At 40.2% G+C, this 17706-nt stretch overlaps 1 protein-coding gene across 1 annotated transcript in view; it reads right to left on the bottom strand.

Annotated features, from left to right (window-relative positions):
* Positions 1 to 17706, bottom strand: part of Cfdp1 (craniofacial development protein 1) — an 88245-nt gene that overhangs the window by 48981 nt on the left and 21558 nt on the right. Inside the window, exon 5 of the mRNA XM_040736668.1 lies at positions 17541 to 17660. Coding sequence (XP_040592602.1) covers positions 17541 to 17660 — 120 coding nt within the window. The remainder of the gene's footprint in view (positions 1 to 17540; positions 17661 to 17706) is intronic.

Here is a 17706-nt window from a genome sequence, read left to right as displayed (position 1 = left end):
ATGGTAATTAATATACAAAGCAAAATATCCAAAAGGTATTGGGAAGGTAGTCTACATTTCACTCTCTGCTGCCTCTCAACCAGCAAAGTGTCCTTTGTCTGAGACAGGTCCCCAAGAGCTCTGTCACTAAACCTGCAGCTCTCAAAGTGTCAAGGGACCTAGAGGCCTCTCATCTCTACAAGGAGTTGAAAAAGCTAAAATACTTTTGTGATAACAATAAGACAATATTTCCCCCTTTCTCTTACAAGCTATGGTGACATTTCCCACAGGGCTTGTTTCACAACTCTGACAGCTAGTGGAAATGCTAAGCAGCTGTAAGAGTGCATCTTCTATGCAAACAGATACAAAGGAATTCATAAAAATATAAAATAATGTCACATTTCATACCAGAGTCTAGAAGCTTTATAAAATATACACACAATTATGCTAGTCACATTAACAGGGGATAAGTATTTTTTTTTCAAAATAATTTAATGTCTTAAATTTTCCTGTTTTAATTTAATATAGTAAATGTCAATAAGAATCCTTAACTATTTATAGAATACAAAAGAGACCTAAGAACAAACAGTTTGAGAACCACTAACCTACATATGTTAAGTAGGCACTCATTAATTCCCTGAATATGTCTAGTGTGTGGGTGCAGGTGCCTATATAGATAGAGGTACCGATCTGTCCTTGCCTTCAGCCTTGTTTTGAGGTAGATCTCTTCACTGCTGAAAACATCAGGCTAGCTGGCTGCCAAGCTTCTGGGATTCTCTTGTCTCTACCTCCCAGCCATAGATGGGTTGGGATTACAAAAGCATGTTACTGTATTAGACCTTTCTTTCTGCAATCCTCCAACTCCAGGCCCTGCTTGCAAAACTAATACTCTTACCTCCTAAGCCACTTCCCAAGCCCCTAAGCATTTATAAATGCACACTAAACCTGAAGCAGTGATTGTTCCAGTAACCACATACTTGAGGGTAGAGGAAGGAGAATCAGTAAGTAGTTCTAGGCCATTGAGAACTATATGAGACCTTGTCTCAAAAAGCAAAAATGGAGTATGGTAGCACATTAATCCCAGCACTTGAGAGGCAGAGACAGGAGGATCTCGGTGAGTTTGAGGCCAGCCTAGTTGATATAGTGAGAGCCTGTATCAAACAAAAACAAACCATCAAAGGCTGGCAAGATGTTTGGTGTATTTAAAGCACTTGACACATAAACCTGGCAACCTGAGTGTAATCCCAACATAAAGGTGGAGAAATGACTTCTTCAAGTTGCTTTGCCCTCCACACATACATGTATGCACTTACACAGTAGCATACTGTCACAGAGATGACAAATTAAAACAGGCCACTTGTTTATTTTTTAATGCTGCTATACTGCCTCGTTTTGGAAATGTTTATGAGTGTGTTTGAACAGGTCTGAGAAAGAAACCACTTCTTTACCTGTAGCTACATAGTGCTGCAAATTATCTGACCATAAATGTAAGCTTAAGGTGGAGACTGCTGTTTTTCCCACACCATCTTAAATATTCGGTGTATAAATGTGTGGAGTTACTCCAATCCCATAAAGAGCTTTTCAAGTCAGAAAGTAGTAACTTACATGATTGAAGAGCACGACTAAATGTATTTCCATGATGTGCTCTACTGACTTGTCTGAACTAGCCAGCCCTCCCTCAGACAACAGTTAGAAATGTTAGCTAATGGACATGTGAAGGAACTGGAAGGCTCCAAATGGCATGAAGAGGAAGGAAAGGCAGTGCTAGTTCCTCAGAGTGCTTCAGGGTTCTCTAGCACAAGCCCTAATCCAGCAGGCAGAGGCTGGGAACACAAAGCACGTGGGCTTTAGTGAAGTTTCACATACATGTTAACTCTACTCCCTAGTTCTGTGATGTAATGTTAACTTAGAAAGAAAGAGGTCAACCCTGTTATTTTCGAGGAAAAAAGAAACGAGACAAAAGAAAAATTTCTTTTCTTTTCAAAAATACTGTGTTATGGTGGTATGTGATGTGTGTGCAGGTGCCATGTGAGGAGTCAGGTGCCCTGATCTATGCCCTGTCTTATGTCCTTGACACAGTGTTTCACTCTACCTGAAGCTCACCATTTCAGCTGTGCTATCACAGGTCATTCCCTGATTTTATATGGATGCTGGGGACTCAAACTCAGGTCCTTAAGCTTATGGAACAAGTGCTCTTACTCACTGAGGCCCCTCCCCAGCCCATTTTGTTTTAGCCCAGGCCAGAAGTTGTTATATAGTCAAGAATTACCTTGAAAGTCAGGTGTTGGTGGTGTACGCCTTTAATCCTAGCACTCAGGAGGCAGAGGCAGGAGGATCTCTGTGAGTTCGAAGCAGCCTGGTCTACAGAGTGAGTTCCAGGACAGCCTCCAAAACAATACAGAGAAATAGTGTCTTGAAAAACAAAACAAACAAACAAACAAACAAAAAAGAATTACCTTGAACTCTCAATCATACTGCTTCTATCTCCTGAGTGCTGGGATTACAGGTACTCAGCTAGAAGAAGAATTCTTTAAAAAAAAAATTGTGTGTGTGTGTATGTGTGTGTGTGTGTGCATGCCACAGCACATGTGTTGAGGTCAGAGGACAACCCAAAGAGCCAGTCATGGTCTTTCACCATGTCGCTCCTGGGGATTGAATTCAAGATTGTCAGGCTTGGCTACAAGCCCCTTTATCAACTGAGCCATCTTGCCGGTCCAAAAAAATAATTTTTATGTGCTCTTCTGAACCAGAATGTATATTAAGATACCCTATCTTATTTCATTCTTATAAAGTTAGAAATTACAATTTCAACAGCCGTGGAGCCTCCATGGGACCAAACTAGACCCTCTGCATGTGGGAGACAGTTGTGTAGCTGGACTATCTGAGGGGCCCCTGACTGAAGAGCTAGGATCTATCCCTGGCACATGAGCTGGCTTGCTGAAGCCCATTCCCTATGGTGGATGCCAAGCTCAGCCTTTGTCCCACGGGAGGGGCTTTCTTTGCCGACCTCCCATGGGAGCCCTTACTCTATGGGAAGAGTAGATGGGAGGGAGGCTGGGGAGGGAGGCAAGGGGTAGCGGGAGGAGGAATGGGAGGGAGAATTGTGGTTGGGATGCAAAATGAAATAAAAAAAAATGTTTTCATCTTTTAATGTAAAAGAAACAAGCACAGAGTTGATCCAGTCAATTCTATCCAAGTTCAAAGCATAAAAATTATACTCTGCCTATTTCCAAAGGAAGCAGGAGTATCACAACACAGTTCTTTTCACTCTACTGTAAAATCCAAGGGCCCCAGAGTAAAAGCTCTAAGATTTCAGTCTAAAGAGTGACAAGGAGCTAAGAACCCAGTAAATAAGAATTCAGCACAATCTAGTGGCAGCATGAGCTGTGTGTCTGTGGGCTTCTTATCTGCTCATGAGTAACACAACTGAATAGTGGGACCACACCCATGTTTACAAGATGGCTGCTGCTCAGTCTCCATAAGCTGCCCACTGACAGGCTTGGGATCCAATCAGAACCAGAAACTCACAACAAAAGCTGTTCAAGACCTGGGCACCATTTATCTTTTCATGAAAGAATCAGTAAGAATAAGCAAGGTACTCCACCCCTGCCTTAAAATCTGCATGGCAGCCCATTTTCTGAACTACTGGTAAACGTCACTCAATTTCTCCTTTCACATTTTGTTTCACAAAAGAAATCTTTATCACTCACAAATTTAGACTCAATCAAGTCCTGACCCCAGACACATATACACACCTTTTATATACCTGGTTGAATTCTAGATAATCAAAAACACACATGTTAGGAAGAATAAAAGTCCCAGCAAGGAACATTTTATTTACAATGTTCCATGTGCAAACTGCTCACTATAGAGGAAAATTAACTTTATCAACTTAGGAGAAAGAAAACAGCTCCCGACCTCACTGTTTTAAATCAGATCACAGGCTTAATTCCCCATGCAGGAACAGACAGTTCTGGGTGGAGGTAAAGCAGTGATGGTTTGCTGGGTGCACCTCTATGCAGCAACTGCTCTCTCACCCAACCAATTACATTACTTGCTCTCAAAGTCCCTTCAGACCTAGGTTTACTCAGTTACACTTGCTTAAAGAAAAACAAGCACATTTCTGGACCACATTCACAAAAATAACACAAGCACCCATTTAACACCTTCACAAGCAGGTTTAACTAGCCAAGGTATGCTTAAATGATTACATTCTTTCTTTGTGCGTGCATGCGTGCGTCTGTCTGTCTGTCTGAGCTTAAGCAGATGACAACCTGCAGGAGTTGGTTTTCTTCTTCCACCATGCAGACCCCAGATAGAGAAGTTGGGTTGTCAGGCTTGGTGACAAGCACCTTTACCCACTACGTCATTTTGAATGCCATCACCTCATCCACTTTTGCTTATCCTTACATATTCATTCTCCTATGGGTCTTTCTCTGAATAAAATGACTGACTGTTTTCTTTAATATGCAAAAGAAATAAAATAATTTATATATATGTGTGTGTGTGTATATATTGTTTTGTTTTTGTTTTTTCGAGACAGGGTTTCTCTGTATTGTTTTGGAGGCTGTCCTGGAACTTGCTCTATAGACCAGGCTGGCCTCGAACTCACAGAGATGTGCCTGCCTCTGCCTCCCGAGTGCTGGGATTAAAGGTGTGCGCCACCAACGCCCAGCTCATAGATATAGCTTTATTACTGAATGCTTATAGGAAGTTCTAGAACGGATATGTCCAATAGAAATATAACTTAAAATTCTATAGTACTCATGTTAAAGTAAGAATCTTATTTTTAATTGTCTACTTAACCTAATATATCTAAAATGTTGTATCAACAATGTCATTGCTATCAAAATTTAGACTTGCTTATTTTCTTCATTATCAATTCTTCAAACTTCAGTGTGTGTTATACTTCAAGCATCTCTCTTTTAGACTAATCACTTTCCAGTGCTTCAAAGCCATATGGTACTTAGAGGCCATTACACCAGACAACAGAGGCCTGACACATGGTGGCTCACAACTACCTATAACTCCAGTTCCAAGGGACCTGATTCCCTCTTTTGACCTCTGGGGATACCAGGTATACATATGGTGCACATACATACATGGACTAAAACACTCATACACATAAAACAAAATAACATAAAAATTTAATGTTTTAAAATAATAAATAAATAAAAAGGATGAGTAAGACTAGAAGCCACACTTTACAAATATGTATACATGCCAAATAGTCATGTGAGAAGACATTATCCATATAACTTTTCAAGGCAATGCAAGCAAGCATTACAGGAAATACTATTTCATATTTACTGAAACAAAAGATTGGCCACATCAAATGTCAACAGGATATGGGCCAGTTAGAGCTCTCATGGGCCAATGGCAGGAAAATAAAATGGGGAATTATTTTAAGTTTGTTTTAACATTAAATACTTCTTCCCTGGTTTGGCATGCCTATCCCTAAGTATTTATTCAAAGGAAGTAAAAATGTTTGACTATGGAAGACTGAGTGACTGAGCGTGGTGATGCATGCCTGTAACCCAGGTGGAGGCAGGAAGACTAGGAGCTCCAGGGCAGCATCAGCTATTTAGCAAGTCAAGGCCAGCCAGGTTTACACAAGACTACCTCCCATCACGCCTCCATGTCCCTCACCCCAAAAAAGATTTAAAAATAACCATGGGCTGATGAGATGTTCAATGGGTAAAGGAACTTTCCAGTAAGCCTGGCAATCTGAGTGAGATCCAGCCCCAGAACCTACTAGGTACAAGGACAGAGCCAAAATCCCTAGAGTTTTCTTCTGACTTCCACACAAAGGAGAATTTTAAAATAATTAAAAAAAAAAAAAAGAAAGAAAGGAAGAAAGAAAGAAAGGGGGAAAAAAAGCCATCAACCAGTAGAATGGATAGACATTTATACATTGGAGATAAGATAGGAATGGACTTCTTTTGTTTGTTGTTTGTTTTTGGGGACAGGGTTTCTCTGTGTAAACAGCCCTGGCTATCCTGGAACTCATTCTGTAGACCAGGAGACCAGGCTGACCTTGAACCTAATAAAATCCACCTGCCTCTGCCTCCTGAGTGCTGGGATTAAAGGCATGTGCCACCAACACCTGGTGGAAATTAACTTCTAATACACCGGCTTTGGTGGCACATGCTTTTAATGCCAGCACCCGGGAGGCAGAGGCAGATGGATCTCTGTGAGTTCGAGACCAGCCTGGTCTACAGATTGAGTGCCAGGACAGCCTCCAAAGCCACAGAGAAACTCCTCTCAAAAAACCAAAAATTTCTAATACACATACCAAGGACAAATCTCAAAAACAGCAAGTCAAAGAAGCCAGGAACAAAAAATACACTAATGTCTAGGTTATTTATGTGAAGTTCTGAACTAGGGAGAACTAACCTACCAAAATAAAACCAATAGTTGCCAGGGACAGAGATATAGGGTAGAACCAAATGGGAAAAGGGTATGAAGAAACTTTCTGGAATGACGGCATAAAACATTCTATTTGAAGCTTAGGGATAAATTGATATATACAATTGTTAAAACTCACTGAACTGAACAGTTAAGGGTCCTGTGATAAGTAACCTACTTCTTGTCTTGAAAATTTCATGCTATGAGACCAAAAAAAGCAACACTCAACAGATACTGCTAAGTCTTTAGTGAACAACTTCACAGACAAAGAGTGAGTCTGGAGAATTCTCACTCAAATGTTCTCATCATCCTTTAGCATATAGTGACAGGAGTCCACACAATCTCAATTTACTAGTGATTTATAAATGAGATGAATGCACACTAACCACAACTAAGATGACATGCTTGTCTCTGAACTCTTCCAATGAATGTCCAAATAGGGGTGCTGGCTAAGGCAACAAAAAAAGGAAAGAAGTTTGAGAAAAGATACAGAAGATGCTTGCAGTGATAGGGAACAGTCTAGTCAGTCGAGTGATGAAGGAAACAGGATACGAAGCTATTCAGCATGTTTGATGTGAAAAGGAAAACAGAAGTGGAGAAGTTATGCATCCCTTGACTCGATGGTGCACACCTTTAATCCCAGCAGAGGTAGGTGGATCTCTGTGAGTTGGGGGCCAACCTGGGCTACATAGCAAGTTCCAGGATAGTGCCAGGGTTACATCATGAGACCGTCTCAAAGAACAAAACAAACAAAAAGAAGTTATGCCCCCACTCTTTGCCTCTTTTCTAGTTTCCCAGAAGCATTAAGAAGATTCTCCAAAGCTACAAACAGGTGCCTTAGCACTACAATAGAGAGTATCATGCCAATACACAATCTATACCACCCAATAACTTTGTTTATTGCTACCAGTCATAGCCTACATACTTTGGTAATGGGGCATTGATATCAAAATCCCTTCAGGATACTTTAATCTGGCACCTGTACTAAAGGGGAGACAACTTAAGGGCTTTCCTGTTATCCAACAGACAGCCAAAGTTAAGTACAGGAAAGGCGGATGGAATGCCATGTGTTTCCTGACTAGGAAACAAGGCTACAAGGCACACGGCAGGGCTTCGTCGTATTCCAACAAGGATGTGGATGTGCATTGTGAAATGCTACTGGGGAAACACTTCCACAAGGAGACTAGTCGACGTCAAAGAAAGGAAACAGCAGGAATTGCAAAACAGGACTGCGGGATGAGTAAAGAACTTTACAAGTCTATGCTTGAACTACAGTGTGAGTAAGCCCAAGTGTCATTCCAGTCACTTTTCACACACTGCAAACTGTTCTAGACTTGGTTATTTGATGGATACAAGCTATGCAACCCAAACTAATCTGCTGTTATGACTAACACTGAGAGGACAATACACACTCATAAAGAATAACAAGTCTCAAGAGACCAAAGTTTACCTGTTGCCTTTTGTAAATGTGATACTGAAGATGACATGTGTGTGTGTGTGTGTGTATACAGTTTTACTCACTTCAAATTCACCAAGTGCAATCCACAGCTCTGTACTAGTTTCTCAAGTATATTGGCTAATTTTATATCAACTTGACACAAGCTAGAGTCATCTGAGAGAAATGAACTTCAATTCAGAAAATGCCTAAAGTCGGGCTGTAGGCAAGCCTAGAGGGCATCTTTGATTAATGACTGACGTGAGAGGATCCACACCATTGCAGGTGGTGCAACCCCTGGGTAGGTGGCTCTGGGTGTATAAGAAAGCAGGCTAAAGGCTGAAGAGATGGCTCAGAGGTTAAGAGCACTGACTGCTCTTCCTGAGGTCATGAGTTCAATACCCAGCAACCACATGGTGGCTCACAACCATCTGTAATGAGATCTGGTGCCCTCTTCTGATGTGTACATGGAGGCAGGGTGTTGTATTCGTAATAAATAAATAAATCTTAAAAAAAAAAAAGAAAGAAAGAAAGCAGGCTGAGCAAGCCATGGAGAACAAGCCAGTATGCAACACTCCTCCATGACCTCTGCTTCAGCTTCTGGCTCCCGGTTCCTGCCATAAGTTTCCACCCTGACTGTCTTTCAGGATGGACAGTGATGTAGAAGAAAAAGCAAAATAAATTCTTTATCCCTCAAGGTGTTTTTGGTCATGATAGTCATCGCAGCAACAGAAACCTAACTAAGATGCTCAGCAACAGGGTATCTGTGACAAATGTTTAAGATAAACTAAACATTTGCCACATAATGATCTAGAAATACTAAACAAAGTATATTACTATTTAACAATTCACAAAAAAGAAAGGGGCCAGGTGTTGGTGGCACACACCTTTAATCCCAGCACTCAGGAGGCAGATGCAGGCGGGTCGTTGTGAGTTTGAGACCAGCCTGGTTTACAGAGTGAGTTCCAGGACAGCCTCCAAAACAATACAGAGAAACCCTGTCTCAAAAAACCAAAAAAGAAAAAAAGAAAGGGAACCTCTAGACAGCTAGACTTAAAGGAGGAAGTGGAAAACCACGACAGTGCACATGACCTGACAGAATGACTGAGAGTCTGAGAGATGGTTTTAATAACTTCCGGGCCTGGGTTTTATAAACCAAATCAGAACAGGACTTTACTTGGTATCACAGAGACAGAGAGCCAGAATCTAATACTCCGACTGGAGCGAAAGGATAGACTGGGGAAACACTCAGCCAGTGCTGTAGGGAGCCCAGAAGAGCTCATCTCTGTTCAGGTTAGAGGCAGATAAGAAGACATGTCTCATCTGAGAAAACTCATATGAATTTGGGATTCAATACTATAATCCTAACTACAATACCTCAGTGTTCCAGGGATTCTAAACTATAAATTTACATTCAAAATTAGCTTGAGCCAAAACTCAAACCAGGCCATCAAAGAAACAAATTCATACCCATTTTGGAAAATACAGGTTAACTCCTGGCCTTAAAAAGAGTACTATCATAAGAGAACAAACAAACAGCTTTAGAACCCAGAACCTCCTTCCAGTAAAGAACCCTAAGGTAGAAGTTACAAAGGAAGTTGAGTAGATTTAATCCTACCACTTGGGAGGCAGAGGCAGGCGGATCTCTGAGTTCAATACCAGTCTGTCTGGACTACAGAGAAATCCTGTCACAAACAAACAGAATAAGAACTCACAAAAAAACAAATTTGAAAACAAAGCAAATAGGGATTTCTAAAAACAAAAAACCCAAAACTCAAAACTCAGCCACTGAAATTAAATGCAATGTACAGATTTAACCAGGTTAGATAGTACTGAAGGAAAAGTGAAGACATAAACACAGAGAAGTTAAATGATACAAGGACAGGAAAGAAAATGACTTGCCTAACAGGGGTTCCAGGAGAGAAAAGGCAAAGGATGCATTAGTCAGAATGCCAGAGAATTCCCCAGGCCAGATAAAAAGTTATCAAACCTCAGATTTAAGAAAAAAAAAATCTACACCAAAGCTGAAAGATAATAATGTAGGATAAAGGAAATGAGTGCCTTTTAGCTACCACATAGTAACTTAGAAAAAAAAAGAAAAAAGTGGCTAGAGATAAAGAATGGAATTCCTTCACATCAGGTTGAAGACTCTGAACTAAGTGAAAGCAATAAGGGTAAATTTTTGGGCAAGTAATATGATTTGAACTGAGCCAGTGCCTAATTATCTTGTTAGTGACATATTGGGTGGATACAGAAAGAAAAACTGTGGGTTTTAAGTAAATTTAGGAAGCGATTACAACAGTTCAAGACTTTAAAGTCTTTAGAATATCCTAAAGACAGATGTTTCAAAGGGGGCAGAAAAAAAGTTACAGAAGTGGAGATGAAATGCCCCTATGTGGCAGGAGGGAGTGGGTGGGAAGGTATACAGAATAAGAACATTTAGGGTCTCATCAAAGAACACAATTAGAAGAACTTATTGGATGGGTACAGGGTGGGGAGCACAGATGATGAACTCTGAGGTTTGGGCCCAAGTGAGTAAGAGAATGTGCAGTATACCCTCCTTGACCCTGAACACATAGTATGGCTGTGCAGATGAGGTTGCTGAATTGAAAAGAGGCATTTGGCAAGCCTAACATCAGGGTTCACCACAAAGAGCCTATGAGGAGGGAGGGAGGAAGGGAGGGAGGGAGGGAGGGAGGGAGGGAGGGAGGGAGGGAGGGAGGGAGGGAGGGAGGGAGGGAGAGAGGGAGGGAGGGAGCCTTGAATTTGAATGATCCTAGGATGCACACCATTGTGCCCAACAATTACCATAATAAAGAGACTTACCTCCAACTTCGGGCTACAGAGGAAAATCCTTTATTCCTCCTCAATTTTTAAACAGCTGGAGTAAGTACAAGCTCTCAATTTAAAATGGAAGGCATGGCAAGGTGAGTGCTTCTCACACATCCTTATCGGAGACTGCTGAAATTGGTGTCATGTTCAAATACAGCTAATAATTAAATTGTGCTTTTATGGTCTTAGACATTCATGCTTACTAGGTCAAAAAAACAGATGCCCGGTTAAAATCTGTCATTTTCTCACCGCTTCTGTTTCTTTAGGTTTTTCTAGCTCATCTATTTTATTCTTTTTATTTATAAACATTTATAATTAATGTTTATTTATTATATATACAGTGCTATATATATACCAGCATGCCTGAAGAAGGCATCAGATCTCACTGTAGATGGTTGTGAGCCACCATGTGGATGCCAGGAATTGAACTCGGGACCTCTGGAAGAGCAGCCAGTAATCAACCTCTGAGCCATCTCTCCAGCACCTAGCTCATCTATTTCCAAAGTTTTGAATTATTTCATCTAACATTTACAATAGATTAGCTTGAACAGTAGGGCTTTGGCAAGAACCAGGATCATGTAACTGGATACAGCAAATGCAGACTTCAGGCCAGTCTGATGTTCAATCCCCAACCAAAATGATTAGAACACAGCTGCACAGCATCTCCAAGAAGAAAACTCCCTAATCAAAATTAAAAATTTAATATATAATGTGAATCTTGCTATATAATTACAACCATCCACAAAAGAGTCCTAGGATTCTTTATCAGAACCTTGATCAGGACATAGGACTCACTGATAGTCATGCTCCAAATGATGGCATTCTTTACAGACACTGGAACAGCTATTAACTTCCACACAAAAGTGTGAGAAGCATACAGCATTTTGAAAGGATCAATATTAATAATACAGTTCCTAAATTTCTCTCTTTATACAAAATTTAAAGATTTTAACCTGAACTTTAATTATGTTTTAACATCTATTCAATTTTGTTTGAGGAGAGGAGAAGGTCATGAATACATCATGTGCATAGAGGCTATTAGACAACTTGTGGGAGTCTCATGTCTGCCGATAAAACCTCCATAAATAAAGCTGTGTATCACAAAAATGAGAGGGCAAAATCATTTTCTAAACAAAGTTGAAAAAACCAATTGTAATTTAATACATCTAGAAACTGCGCAGAACAAAGAAACATCATATCAAAGACTAATTAGACAAAAGAAACCCTGCAGCATCACAGTCTTAGGAATGAATGCTTTAAGGCCTGAGAGCTTGCTTCCTAGGATTAACTCTGCCCTCTAGTGCATGCTCAGTGATCACTGCTGTAACTAACTGGGAGACTACTCATTCCTAGAGCATCATAATGCACTCTTTAAATGAAAGTCTTCTCCTCCTCGTTTACAAATTCATTCCCAACGTTATCCTGAGGAATTCTGCTAGTACAATAATTTCAAGTGCCAATTCTGCACACATGCAAAAGGATCAAAGTTCTCCACTGTTTTCCACACTAGGAGAAGTGTGACAATTGAGACTAAGAATACAACAAAAATAGCTTATAATATAGACTCTCCGGCATGTTAATTTTATTTTTGATGATTTCACCTACAGATCTTTTGTTGGTATGTTATTTTTTGAGACAGGGTTTGTTAATATCCCTGGCTCGCCTAGAACTTGTTATATCACACTAGCCTCTGCCTCCCAAGTCACCACACCTACCTAGCTAGAGATTTATTTTCAGAACAGTTTAAGAGTACCTTAAAGAGGCTGGAGAGATGGCTCAATGGTTAAAAGCACATCTTCTGGCTTCTGTGGACATCAGGCATACACATGGTGCACAGACACACATGCAGGTGAAATACCCTACACATATAGTACATTTTTAAAAATATTTATAGAGCTTAGTCTAGCGACTATCTAACCCATAAATCCTTGTAGGGATATACCCTAGAGCAATGAAAACACACAACAACACAAAAGTTTGTACATGAATGTCCACAGAAGCATTTAAAGTGGCCAAATGTAAAAATAGTATCTATAGTATTTATAACAGAATTTATAGTAGCTAAATGTAAAACCATTAATTAGCACATACATACACAAAGGACATAAATAAAAATAAAGTATAGATAGATGGTGCAACATGGATGAACCCTGAAGATATTATGTTAAGTCAAAGAAGCCAGACACAGGGGCTGGAGGGGTCCCTCAGTGTTTAAAAAGACTCACTACTCTTATAGAAGAATCAGGCTCTGTTCCCAGTACATACATGGCAGCTCACCATCACCTGTAACTCCTGTTCCAAGGAATCCAACACTCTGAATCCCACAGGCACACACATAGTGCAGACATACATATATGTGCACTCATACACATAATATATATAAATAATCTTAAAAAGAAGGGAAAAAAGTAAATACTGGAATTCCAGTCAAGAAATGCCCAAAATAAGCAAACCTAGACCCAGAAAGTCCATGAGTGGGATTGAAGATGAAGATGGGAGAGTGACTAGTAACAGGTCCAGTGTTTCTTTTGTAGGTGACAAAAAATGATTGTAGTTGCCCATTACTATGAATATACCCTTGAGTTTGCCAGAAATCAATGAGTAGTATAATTCAAATTGATAAATTACATAGCATCACATTCGTCTCATTAAAATATTTTTGGTTGCTTTTGTTTTGGTTTGCTTTTGGACAGATTTGGTAGCACTCACCAATCACAGGCTTGAGGCCTGCCTAGCTATATACTAAGACCCTTATTAAAAACAAAAAACCAGCCAGTGGTGGCTCATGCATCGGGGAGGCAGAGGCAGGCAGAACTCTATGAGGAGGCCAGCTTGGTCTACAGAGTTCTAGAACAGCCAAGACTGTTATACAGAGAAACCCTGTCTCAAAAAAAACAAATGAACAAAAAATAAATAAATAAATAAATAAATAACCACCAACAAAAAAACACAAAACCAAAAAAAATTCATCCAATTATACACATTATAGAAAATCACTTTTAGATCTCTCAAGAGGTCATGTTCGCTGGAACATCTACTTTCCTCTATTTTTAAATGAAACAATTACCAACAAACTTTTACTCATGACATCCTAGACATTTCTGTTGGGACCCAGCTGAAGGTCTTATTTCTTTGACTGAACCACTCAAAGGACTTGACTTTAGTAAGTATGCAGCTTTTAATACACATTCAACTGTAAACATCACTAGAGAAAGAAAATATGAACATATTCAAACAACAAAACAAAAACAAGGCAACTAGAGTCTAATCGAATGCTAGAAACATTTCCTCCTAATACTGCAGCTATGTCTGATTCCTGTTAATTTACTTGGAATGCTCATTACTCTTTATCAAAAGTTCATAATTATGCTAATTTAAAACTAAAACAAGCTAAATTCATAATTACCAACTTTGAGGACTCTGGGAAAGATCAACTGTCAACTGCTCAGACAGAAACTATTCTCAAAGGTTAGATTCCTGGGACAAAGATACCAACCACTGACAAAACACCAAATCAGGCATTACTGTTGGTTCAGAGGCAACATAGCATTCCATCCAGGTGGACCACAGGTGTACTCAAGGCTGGCCTTTAACTCCCAGATCCTACTGCCTTCACGACTGGGCAGGATCACAGTCATCCTACCCAGCTCATCAACTGGAGTCTTAATCTTTATATGGCTAGATGACAAATCCTATCTTTTCTGTCTTTGGGACAAACACTGCTTAAACCAACACCACCAAGAGGTTGTCTGAGATTCAAAACTAAAGTCTTTTTCCATGTCCAAAAAACAAGAAGAAGACAAAGCCACATGGAAAAATAATATATTTCAACTTTATATTTTACTGCTTTAGTTTGTTCCCAATCTATACAGCTTCAACTTAAAATAGTAATTCAACAAAAATAATTCTGTGCTTATAGTAAGGACTGTACGGTTTTGTTTTATTTTCAAGACAGGGTTTCTCTGTGGCTTTGGAGGCTGTCCTGGAACTAGCTCTTGTAGACCAAACTCACATAGATCCTCTGCCTCTGCCTCCCGAGTGCTGGGATTAATTAAAGGCATGAGCCACCACCACCCATCGGATTGTAAGTTTTGATGAGACTAATGGAGTAATAAATGTTAGAGTGGAAGAAAAGAGCAAATGGGGGCTGAAGCCTGGCTAGCTACCAGCTGGTAGAGCAAGATGCAGCAAGAATTCAGTGTGTGGAGGAAGAGAGAGATCAAGAGGTCTGGATGATGAAGCCATGGGAATTTAGACACACTAAGTAAGCATGGTACTTTTCTCTATCAAATGTAACAGCCTGATTCTGGCCTCTAATTAAGAAGGCTTACTCCATCCCCAACACATAAACTCTGGCTTTTTATAGCCTTAGCAGCATGCTATTTTAAACATGTAGAGGAAATGCACTTTCAGTTACAAATATTGGCTCCTCTGCATCTGTCCTTATTTGTTACTCAGAGATGTGGGGCAGGATGTTTTAGTCTTTCCCGCTGGTTTTCCTGTATTGCCTCAATCTGTTTAGAGAAAAGGAAAATACACAATTTCTATAAACTGAAGCAGCTCCCAAAATGGGGAGGAAAAAAAGGCCAGGGAAAACATTTTACTGTATTACTTTTTTATATTTTAGATGGCTCCTGCAAATTTCTCTCTTGAACAAACCTTCCATGCTTAAGTATGTGGTATCTGTTGCAGATTGTAATGTTTTCAGTGATAAAATATCCAAATCCCAAAGCAGATGACTTCCTCTAGCATTCCAAGCAGCTATAGCTATAAAACTATTCTGAGACACAGATCAGAAAAACAAGCAAATCACCCTTGAAGGCCACGTGATTTATCAGAAGTTCAAGGCATAATATTGTATCATATTTAATTAAAAGTCCCATATTGACTGGGCAGTGGTGACACATGCCTATAGCCCCAGCACTCAAGAGGCAGAGGCAGGAACATTGTCTGTGAGTTTGAGGCCAGTCTGGTCTACAGAGCTAGTTCCAGGACAGCCAGGGCTGTTATACAGAGAAACCCCATTACAAAAAAAAAAAGCCCCATATTCATATTCATGCACTTTTACTTGGATACTTAGAACATATTCTTATACTCTGGTGTATTCCATTATAGTTTTCAAATAAATTGATTTTGACAGATTTCATTTTATGTCTTTTGTAAAGGAGTCTACTGAAAATATTTCACTAGAACAGCCATCAGCTCCTTTTCTCAGCTGCCCTCTATCCAGGAGCCCTCCTAAACAACCTCAGAACAATTCCCTCCTTAACAAAATTTAGTCAGACCCCTCTTAGGCCTTTTCTCAACTAAGCCTTGGTACTGACCCTTGTCTATGCCAGGACGGTATAGCTCAAGGTTAGGAGGAATCCCTCTAGTTGATTTAAAGAGACTGTCCTACACTGATATATTCACCCAGCTGCCTTTAACAGGAGTCTTCCATAGAAACAATACTATTCATATACAACAGAAATGGTGAGTAGTAGTATCAGAGAGGGTTCTCTCTTCCTTTTATCTCCCTTTTTAGGGCTCCCTGAAATCACTTCTCTCATAACTGACTTGTACGTAAACCTCTGTCTCAGATTCTGCTCTAGGTAAATGCACCCTATGTGACACATCACTGTAACAGTATTATTCAGAGTCAGGGCTAAAAAAATGAAGATCTGCCTACATAGTATGATAGGAAAATTGGGTGGATTTTTAATGGGAGAAAAAAATGTAAAATGATCCTGTTTGCTAGGCATCGTGACACACACTTTCAATCCCAGCATTCAGGAGGTGAGGCAGGCAGATCTTGGTGAGTTTGAGACCAGGCTGGTCTGCAGAGTTAGCTCCAGTCAAAGTCAGGCCTATATAATAAGACTATCTCAAAAACAAAAAAACAACTTTCCTGACTGGGCGGTGGTGACGCATGCCTTTAATCCCAGCACTCGGGAGGCAGAGGCAGGCGGATCTTTGTGAGGCTGGGCTGGACTGACAGCCTCCAAAACAATGCAGAGAAACCCTGCCTCGTAAAAACCAAAAAAAAAAAAAACCAAAAACTTTCCTGTCCACAGAAAAGGTGAGTATGTTAACCAGGTGACAGACCCCATCTGTAAGGTTAGAGGAGCCAGCTTAGGAGCCTAGCTTACCCAGAACTGTTACAGGTATTAGCTGGCTAGTTAGGGATATCCATGTGATATGGCCTATGATCATTTCCCTGGAGCCTATAGCCCTGTATTTCTCTTATTTACTCCGTACATATGCTAAGAAGACAGCAACTTTTGCTTTTCAAGAGAAAGAATTCTAGTCTTCAGTTAAAATAACTAAAGTATGGAAAGCCCAAAAGGAGTAAACCATCAGAGTTTCTTTCTTTTAATAATTTTTGACTGCTTTCTTTGAGACAGGAGCACACTCTGGTACTTAGGCTGGCCTTGGACTTCTGGGTTCAAGCGATTAACCTCCACCTACCTTAGGCTCCCAAGTAGCTGGGAGTATAGGTATATACAACCCTGTGCCCACCTGCTAATTTTCTTATGTTCCTTTGCCATGGGTGCAAGGAGAGCACAGGCGGGGACGGGGATGGGCAGACTAAGTACTCAATTCAAACATTCATTAAAAGTTCTGATGAACTGCTAATATTGTCATGCAAAAACTTTTTTTTTAGGTATACAATTTACATGTTCAGCTTTGTGGCTACCTTCTTTCAAGCTGGGATTATTGAATAAGCAACCTATAGCTAACCTTTTTCTAGCAAACTCTATCTGGGTAAAACTTCCAACAAGGCAGAACGGAAGTTTCATTCCTTAGCTCAGAAAAGGAGTGGTGACAGCTGCAGTTGGAAACAGGTTCTCACACAGATAAGTTTCCCAGTGTACCAAGGACACCTGGGACTGAGGGAAATGCTCACCCGGACCCAGCAGGGAGTGCTGCTGCTGCTGAACTGACAATGGCCTGAGGGTTTTCTTTCTCATTTTGCTTGAGGAAAGATTTGGCTTCCTTAGACGCAGCATCTACTTCCTTAGTCACCCTATTTCAAGGAAAGAAACAACAAAATTTTAATTCGTTTTTATTTA

Source organism: Mesocricetus auratus, unplaced genomic scaffold (assembly GCF_017639785.1).
Source record: "Mesocricetus auratus isolate SY011 unplaced genomic scaffold, BCM_Maur_2.0 Super-Scaffold_6723, whole genome shotgun sequence".
NCBI classification, from domain to species: domain Eukaryota; kingdom Metazoa; phylum Chordata; class Mammalia; order Rodentia; family Cricetidae; genus Mesocricetus; species Mesocricetus auratus.
Note: the sequence above shows the minus strand (reverse complement) of the source record. Positions and strands in the feature narration are given on the sequence as shown.